The sequence below is a fragment of the Sinocyclocheilus rhinocerous genome, unplaced genomic scaffold (assembly GCF_001515625.1).
Source record: "Sinocyclocheilus rhinocerous isolate Xijiao unplaced genomic scaffold, SAMN03320098_v1.1 scaffold207, whole genome shotgun sequence".
NCBI lineage: Eukaryota > Metazoa > Chordata > Actinopteri > Cypriniformes > Cyprinidae > Sinocyclocheilus > Sinocyclocheilus rhinocerous.
In genome coordinates, this window is record NW_015648658.1 from 308,409 (window position 1) to 318,494 (window position 10,086).

A 10,086-nucleotide genomic window follows, 5' to 3' on the forward strand; every position below is an offset into this window, starting at 1 on the left:
ATGACCACTTTGCCATTAAAAACCAAAACTGAACTATTTTAATAGCTGTGTAAAGAGAGAGAGAGAGAAAAGTCACGGGATCCAGTCGGACTCGGGCCGAGAATCCTCATAAGCTGTTGGACAAGGGCCGGACTCATGCAGGGCTCTATTCGTTCCCTCGTTTCAATTAAAAGTTCCCCCCAGCTCGGCGGGCCCCCAAACTGCCCGGGCCCATATACCCCTGCATAACCAGACGCTACGCCACTGCACCCTACTGTGACTTATATGCAGCTAAATAAATAAATAAAAAACTCAAAACCCACAAGGAATATTTGGAGAACAATTGCTAAAGAAATGCCCAAACTAGAAACACATTGCAGGGAAGGTGAGAGCATTTGCTGGATATCAGTACAGTTTACTCTCCATCCAGTCGCAGGTCATGATGGTACTGTACCTCTGCTCTCTGACTTCTTGAAAATCCACACAACATCTCTTAACCAGGCTGAATACTCACTGGGTTAGTACATGTGTGTTTGATATTAAGTATAAAATAATTCATGAACTGGGTTTAGTAAGTAGTTACCAGTGAATTAATTATGATTAGGCCTCCTCAAATAAAGTCATGTCAAAATAATGCATTAATAAACCACATTCTCAATAAAACAAATATAATATAATATATATATATATATATGCATACACATAAAGCCATATTTATTTATAATAAACTGAATAACTGAATTCAACATTATCTACAGTCATGTGTATTGGTTGGTTTGGTGTGAGTTAGCCATATATTTACTGGATATTGGTTTCTTGGCTGTGGCTGTGCCTCAAGAGTTGGCAGGCTGCTGTAAGTCTTGCAGCTATATTTGCACATTCAGATTTTTCACCGAGGATGAAGGTAAGTTTTTCAGTTGGGGTGCAATTATTAAATTGGGGAAATATTTTGTTTATTTTTTATTTTAGTAGTGATTTCTGATGGTTTGATATTTGGGGCACTTTGTTAGGAAGTGCAGCTCAGCTCTGTTTCGATCTCACGGGAGACATGCAGTCTGAACAACATGCATTGCAGTAAAATCTGAAAAACAATCTTACCCTAACAATCAAGATAAGATACTTCTGAGAAAGCATGTGTGAAGCAAATATGTATGTTATGTCTGGACAAAATGCTTGTATCCTTTCAGCTCATCGGGATAAACAACATATTTATAATAGCAGTGAACTGATAACTGATAACAAGTACATTCATGGCTGAGGTTTGACTTTTGGTTTGTATTTGGGTCTGTTGACATATTTGGGGAAAATGTTGCATAACAGGATGTACAGTCAAACCAAAATTTATTCAGGCACCTTCAACATTTCTCACATTATCACAGTTTATTCGCTATAGTTTAAAAAATGGTAATAAAATATAACAAGAACTAAGAGTTGAACAGTGTCAGAACAAATTCATCTTGATAATGTCAGATAACTTTATTAGAAATGTATGTAATGAATTCGGTTGAATAGCTGTCAGCTGTTAAATTTAAGAAATTTAGCAATACCAGTTTAGGTCAACCGATTACCAAGCAATGCTTAATTTAGTTCAGTCTGTGGTATAAAAAGGTTGCATTAGCAATTAAATAAAATGAGAAATTAAAGAAGCAACACTTTAGCAAAACATGATCAGGTCAAAGTGTCTGAATAATTAAAGAATTAAAGTATCCTCACTTACATAAATGAACTATAGTGTCCTGCACCCACTAGTTAAAAAAATATCAAAAATGATATCTGGTGTCTGAATAATTTTTGGTTTGACTGTATATATCTTATAGGAATTTTAGCCCATTCCTCAGTACAGAACCATTTCAACTCTGTGATGTTGGTGGGTTTCCTCTTATGAACTGGTTGCTTCAGCTCCTTCCACAACATTTCAACTGGACTTTGACTCTGTCATTTCAAAACATTAACTTTGTTCTTCTTTAACCATTATTTGGTAAAACAACTTGTGTGCTTGGGGTCGTTGTCTTGCTGCATGATCAACTTTCTGCTGAGATTCAGTTCACGGACAGATGTCCTGACATTTTCCTTTAGAATGTGCTAGTATAATTCAGATTTCATTGTTCCATCAATGCTGGCAAGCTGTCCTGGACCAGATGCAGCAAAACAGGCCCAAACCATGATACTGCCACCTCCATGTTTCACAGATGGGATAAGGTTCTTATGCTGGAATGCAGTGTTTTCCTTTCTTTAAACATAACACTTCTCATTTAAACCAGAAAGTTCTATTTTGGTCTCAGCCATCTACAAAACATTTCTCCAATAGCCCTCTGGTTTGTCCACATGATCTTTAGCAAAAACTGCAACTCTGCCATGCACACCATAGTTGTTCAGTGTTCTTCTGATGGTGGACTCATGAACTTTAACTTTAGCCAATGTGAGAAAGGCCTTTAGCTGCTTAGACGTTGCCCTGGGGTCCTTTTCAACCTTGCAGACTATTACACGTCTTGCTTTTAGAGTGATGGTGGTTGGTCGACCATTTCTGGGGCAGGTACTAACAATGGTCTTGAATTTGCTCCATTTGTACACAATCTGTCTGACTGTGGATTTGTGGAGTCCAAACTCTTTAGTGATAGTTGTGTGACCTTTTCCACAGCCTGATGAGCAACAATAACTATTTTTGGTCCTCAGAGATCTCCTTTGTTCATGCCTTGAGTCACTACTACAAACATGATCAGACTTTGATAGATCCCTGTTCTTTAAATAAAACAGTGCACACAATGACACCTGATTTGTACTGTAAAATGTACTGTACTGTAAAATGTGCTCACAGGCATTTTGTTTTTCCATGAGACTGGACTGTTTAATAAACCTGCATCTACAACAGAGACAAAATTATATCCCTTATAGGGCCTCTTTCATTAAAGTGCAGCAAAATGTAGTCGGAGCAACACAGTTCAAGTATTTCCACTGGCATGGTTTATATGTCGTGCTTTAGAGTTAAAGTGTATCTGCCTTACTTACTATTTAAACAGTAGGCAATATACAGTAAATACGTCTGTCTCATGGTCCTCCTCTGAATTCACATGCTTGTGATGTTTCAATTTAAGAATTAATTCAGATTAAGAACTTCCTTGTTCACTCTTTTGTAATAATCATGTGAGGGGCCAAAAATAACATAAGTAAATACATATGTCACACAGGTGACATACTTTCACCTACAGTATATGCTACTTCCTCATTTTCCTTATAATAGCCATACATAACTTGGATGGATTACATTTGATGGCAGATTCTGTTCAGTGGAACATATAGAGATCTTCTCTCAAGCCTTCAAAGAAGAAGGTACTAATTCTAAACAATTTCCCCCATTTCTAAACGCAGGGGCACCTGAAGAACAAATCACTCTCGGTAATTTACACTGATCAGGTAAGACAAACTAAACTGAATGACTTGCCATTTTTATTTCAGGTACCAACATTATTGAATTACTGAGTACTACTCTTGAGTACCAACAGCTGAATTGACTATCATAGATAAAACATTAAAAAAAAAAATGTATTTGAAATTTTGAAATTTGAAAAAAATGTGAAACATTTTTGATGTTACAAAGATTTTGGTGGTACCATTTTACACTTGTTTGTGACATCAACTATTTACTAATTATGGCCTCTAATGAACTAACTATTTATGAAAGCATTAGGAAACTTATGAAAGTGTTAAAAAACATCAGAAAACCTTTATAAACTCAAAATTAAAAAAATGTTCGTGAATCTTCTTACCAATGTTTTTCTCAGTCACAGAAATCTTTAGAGATGGGGAGCAATCAGTCAGTTCTAAAAGACAAAGGCTACACATTAGTAAGTGAACAAGACAATAAAATCCTGGTGAAAAATAAGGGCGGTGATCTGTTTGTCATTAAAAAGCTGAATGTCAGGTGCAACCAGGTAAGACAAACTCTTTGTTTATAATGATATTTAAATGTAAAGATAAATTCTGAAATATGCATTTCTGTCTGTTTTTAGGGCAATGTATCACAATTTCTCCAAAAGCTCAATCATCCACACATAGCCGAACATAAGGAAATCATTCCAGGTTAAAATAATATTTACATTGTTAAGCCATTGTTGTACCTAAAGCTACGTGCAGGGCTATGCAATGATATATGCAGATATTAATATATGATATCAAAGTGCACTGTAATGAATGAATCTGCTTTCAGATCGTCGCTGTCTGTATCTTGTAATGGAGCTCTGTAAGGGTGGAGATCTCCCTCAGATAATCAAAATCAAAAAGGAAGCAACTGAGGTATGTTTGTAAAATTCAGAGATGATGCAAATTAACCAATTGCAAAGATTTAGAGAATTAAACTGTAGTTGACAGTTGTTCCCGTCTTTATAAGAGACAACAAGATCTGATGAGAAAGAACTTAAAATTAGACATTTACAGTCAAACCAAAAATTATTTAGACACGAGATATAATGTTTGATATTTTTTACTAGTGGGTGCAGGACACTATAGTTCATTTATGTAAGTGAGGATAGCAAAATACAGTGAACTGTGACATATTATACCACTTCATATAGTGCACTACCAGTAAAACTGATGAAAATTTGGGACCAAAAATTATTCAGACACTTTGACCTGATCATGTTTTGCTTAAGTGTTGTTTCTTTAATTGCTAATGCAAACTTTTTACACCACAGACTGAACAAAATGAAGAATTGCTTGGTAATTGGTTGACCTAAATTGGTTTTATCTAATTGGTGTTCTTAAATTTAACAGCTGACAGCTATTCAATCGAATTCATTACATACCTTTCTATCAAAGTTATCTGACATTATCAAGATGAATTTGTTCTGACAGTTTAACTCTGAGTTCTTGTCATATTTTATTACCATTTTCTAAACTATAGTGAATAAACGTGAGTTATCTATAGTTATCTCACACTGATAATGTGAGAAATGTTGAAGGTATCTGAATAAATTTTGGTTTGACTATCTACAAATGTAATGTTATCTGTAAATGGGAACTGATATTGTGATTTTTATTGCAGTGTTCATGTGTTGTTATGTTGAATATTTTCTATATTGTGTTTTTTTTTTTTTTCAAATCGGAAGCTTTAAAGTCAGCAACAAAAGCAGAGCTGATCCTCCCTGTATGTGAAGTACGCATGTTGCGTAGGGCCACCAAAACACCAGGGGCCCCTTGCTCTAAAAGATTATTTCATTTTAGTTTCGTTTTTGATTTTGGCCAGAAAACATGAATGTTCCTTTCCTTTAATGTGGTGCGCTGTCACCCTTTCTACATAACATTAAAATCAGTCAAATCATGTAACGTGACTGTCGTATACAGTCTCCTGTCGTTCTTGCTCGATACTAAAAAACGAGTTAATAGCGCACTGAGCTGTGGATGTGACACTGTTCCCAAGTGCTTTCCGTGTGCACGATTCGAGATTGAGTGAAACACAGACAAATATAGGCTACAAAAGAAAAAAAGAAAAGGAGAGAATTACTCACTGCTCTTCACTCAATATTGTTCATAACATTGTTATGAATCAATGTACGTTAAATGTATATGGTGAAGTCTATGCTGTGTTTTATTTTTAGATTTGATTACTTTAATCAATTTCTGTATAGTAGGCTATTATAGCCTAAATTGTTTATTTTATTTTTATTTTTTTTTGTTGTATTTGTCTTATTGTTTGTAATTTTCTTACTTTTTGTATTACTGACTTTATTTTTTAACTCACTGTTGTTTGTTGATAGTGAAACTGCTCTGAAAGCAGCAGCTTAAGGGGTTGTGGAGCATTTTGGCATTTTTATGAACACGCAGACAGCATATATAGTTAGTTAATGACTTATATATATATATATATATATATATATATAAGTCATGAAGTTACCAAAAAAACTGTGTATGTATTTAATTATTTGTTATACATATATTTGTTATATACAATTCAACTCGTCAGCTCATTAGTAGAGACTTTAAGACCTGAAGTGGGCCAAAAAACTTAAAGAGTTGCGGGAAATATGATGTGTGTCAGATCCATGTCATGTTCAGCAGTGGCAGCTCTTAAAGCAGCCAAAATAACCTAATAACCCAGCTGCTGTGATGTCTATTCATCAAAGAATAAAAGAAAAAATAGGAAATCAATAACTTTTGTAGCTTTATACATACATGTTTAAAAAAAAAATTATTGATATGTTTGACTCTTCTATCTCCTTAAAAATGGTTTAAAGGCTGAAATGAGAGGTTTATCATTGTATAATACATTTTGTTTTGTGAAAACCTGATTTTAAAAATCCTGCAGATGCAGGAAAAAAAAAAAAAAAAACTATTTTGTACAATTTGTAATAAAATACCAAACTACTGATTACTAGCTAATGACAGCATTATTATTATTTTCTATTAATAATAATAATAATAATAATAATAATAATAAGTTATTTTAAGACATTCAAAGAGGTATGTTTGTATAAATCTAACCCACTTTATTGAATAAAATGCTGAACTCACAAAACACTTAGCTTGGAATTAACAATCTTTTCTTAGCAGAAGACAGTCACTCAAGGAGACCAAACAGAGGGAGTAAACACAGTCAACCAACAATGGACTGAACAGGTGAGAGAGAGAGAGAGAGAGAGAGAGACCTTTCAACATCTCTTTAATTGCAATCCATTAACACAAAAAACATACACCATTAAACACAATCCATTACTTCATAAATACACATTCTTATAAATAAAATTATTTAAAACGAATAAAAACAGCTTATTTTATAACAATATATCACAACCTCCCTCTTCAGTGGGTTGACACAAAATATTTCCAACACCCCATAAAAAAAAGAAAGATTCTGTATTATTCACCAATTCATAATAACCATAACCAGCCTACTTTTTACCAGAGCTCTGAACATGTTCAAGGGATCGGTATCACTGTTAAGCAGCATTTTGCTCTTTCTTGTCAGCCAAATTGCCATTTTTGCCTTACCAAATAAAAAAATAATCAAAACAATTTTACTCTTGTTTGAGGCACTATATTTTGGTCCAAAAATAAAGAAACTATTTATAAAAATAAAACCAAGATTATTGCTCAAGTCTCTTAACACACCAATAATTCCTAATAACCTTGAACATCCAATGAATATATGAAATACTGTTTCTGAAAGACCACAAAACAAACACTCTTCTCCTTGCAAAGCATTTAGATGAGCTTTATAATGGTTTGTTGCTAAAACCCAATGAGAAATCCGCCATTGCAAATCCCCACTTCGTTTTTCAATTGGTTTCTTATACAATGACTTCCAACATCCTTTTGGAGTAGTACCTAATTCAACAAAATTAGTCCATTTGATCTCTGGAAGATCTTTTAATGCTCTTAAATTTAGATATTTGACACAAGCAAGATAAAGTGACTTCTTAGATATAGTGACCAAGAGGCCAAGTTCAGGTGTTGTAAGAGAAAGTAATCTTCCATCAACCTCCTGCCAAACGCCTACATTTACACCCACACTGATGCTAGGGAATACATTCTTAACTATCTCTTCTTGCAATGGTATTACAGGAAAAGACTCCTGAATCTCAGATAATAATTTTTCAACAGTCCGAACAGAATGGATACCAATCTTCATGGCCAGATTTTCTGCAGAAATCCATTGATCCCTTGACCTAAGATGACAGATTTTGCATATTCCTGCTCTAACCAGGCTTGTGCAGACACCCTTAGATTTTAAAATCACACTAGATAAAAGAGGATTACAAATTAAAGGTTCTTCAAGAACCCACTCATGGGTTATCTCACACTGCTGTCTTTTAACAGTAAATATTTGCCATACATTTAATACTGATGCATAAAAAGAAGGGAGTCCATTAAAATCCACTTCCTTCAAATTCATTAAAAAGAGGTGTCTATCCAAGTTCATCCGCCCCACTCTATTTAATAAAACACAAGCTATTTCAGTCCAGTTCTGAGACTGGTGATAGAGGAGTCTTTGTGCAGTCTGCAGTCTAAATGCAGCTACTTTGGACTTAATGTCCATAAGGCCTTGGCCTCCTTCACTTAACTGCAGATACAATACTGACTGTCTTAGCCAATGTTGTCCATTCCAAAAAAAAATAACAAACACTTTTTGAATTTCCCTAAGTAATTCATCTGGTGGGTTCAACACAATTAGTTTATGCCATAGGACAGAGGCGGCACGATTATTTATAACCAACACTCTTCCTCTATAAGATAGTTGAGGTAAAATCCAGTTCCATTTTGATATTCTATTGCAAATGTTATCTTTTACACCTTCCCAGTTTTTCCTTTGATACACTTCTGAACCTAAAAAAGATGCCCAAAAACTTAAAACCATCTTTTCCCCACTTTACATTTCCAGGAATAACAGGTAAAGGCATTGTTCTTTTATCATTACACCAAAATGCTTCTGTTTTACTCCAGTTCAGTTTTGCAGATGATGCTTTATCATATAAAGAGATACTGTAATTAACAATATCAATATCTCTTTGATCTTTCACAATTACAGTAATACCATCTGCATATGCTGTTAACTTAAACGCATTGCAGTTCCCATCAACCTTTAAACCAGACAGATATTTTCTTAATAGAGACAGGAGTGGCTCCATTGCTAAATCATATAACTGTCCAGACAGTAGGCATCCTTGTCTTATACCTTTAAGTAATCTTATTGGTTTACTTAAGCCATCACCTATTTTTAAAATACAAGAGGCATTCATGTATAAGAGTTTTATCCAATTAATAAAAACATCTCCAAACCCAAAAGCACTCATTGTTTCAAACAGAAAACCATGGTCAACTCTGTCAAAAGCTTTTTCCTGATCCAAGAGCAAAAAGCCAACATTCACTTCATATAGTTTGGAGTAATCTAAAATGTATCTGATCATAAAAATTTTATCATATATTGTTCTTTCTGGAATGCAGTAGGATTGATCTTGATATATTAAATCTCCCAGTACAGTTTTCAGCCTATTTGCCAAAACTTTGGCTATTAGCTTATAATCAGTTGTTAAAAGTGACACAGGCCTCCAGTTTTTAAGAACACTCAAGTCACCCTTTTTGATAATAGTGTTAATACTGCCCTTTGGCAACTTGTGGGAAGGCGTTTCCCTTTCATGGAAACTTCGAACTGTGTCCTCTAGGGGTCGCTATGGGGAACGCCTCATTGTGACCCGTGTCTGAAGCATACATTGAAAACACCAACAACACGTTGGCCCGGCGACAGCCATGATGTCACTACCGGTGCGACTATAGTATAAATAGGCGCCGGGAGAACACATCATCCTCTTCTTCGTCTTCACTGACTGTTTTGTTTGAAGCGTGCACGATGATCTCTATTCATTCATTATGGCGAGCACTAGCAAAGCGTTTAGAAGATGTGTGCATCCGTGTCATCGCCTGGCCGATGAGTTTAAAGAGGGGCTTTCCCTCTTGCACTCGTCGGCTGTGGACGAGAATGAGCCACTGGAGGATGATGTTATCTCTTTAACATCTTCTGATCCAGGGGCCAGTGCTCTGCTGGGTTCAGCGCAGGAAGAGCAGGAAATGTCTGAGGAGGGCGAATAAGCTGAGGCTGAGCCTTCCCAATCCTCCTGCCCTGCTTATGATGAGCTCTTGGAAGTTATGGATCAAGCCACGGCGAGGCTTTACTTGCCGTGGAAGCGGACTAAGGAAGTGACGTTGCGAGGTCGTCTCGATGAACGTTATCTTTCTGGCCATAACCCTCCAGCTCAGGTGAGCCTTCCTTTCCTTCCTGATCTCCATACTGAGATCGAGAAGGAATGGAAGAGACCGTTTTCCTCACGCATCCATCGGTTCCAGCATACCAGTTATGCCAACATCGAGGCGATGCGCAAAAAAGGCTATGAGAGAATGCCCCCGGTAGAAGAGACGCTAGCCAGCTATCTCTCTATAGGTGAGACATCTTCTCTCAAAACTCCCTCCTTGCCATCCAAGCCCCTTCAGATTACATCTCGCTTGAATGGCAGGGCATATGCAGCAGCAGGTCAGGCTGTCGCTTCGTTGCACACGATGGCGGTGCTCCAGGCATACCAGGCTGACCTGCTGAAAGACCTGGATAAAGGCGAGGGCCTTTCT

The 10,086-nt window shown here is 36.1% G+C and overlaps 1 protein-coding gene across 1 annotated transcript in view; it reads left to right on the forward strand.

The window, feature by feature from the left end:
- The first annotated feature begins 3,776 nt into the window (after positions 1-3,776).
- LOC107710183 (probable serine/threonine-protein kinase DDB_G0279405) overlaps positions 3,777-10,086 on the forward strand; it is a 14,490-nt gene continuing 8,180 nt past the window's right edge. The window contains 4 exon segments of the mRNA XM_016514925.1: positions 3,777-3,908; positions 3,987-4,056; positions 4,184-4,273; positions 5,863-5,876. Coding sequence (XP_016370411.1) covers positions 3,777-3,908; positions 3,987-4,056; positions 4,184-4,273; positions 5,863-5,876 — 306 coding nt within the window.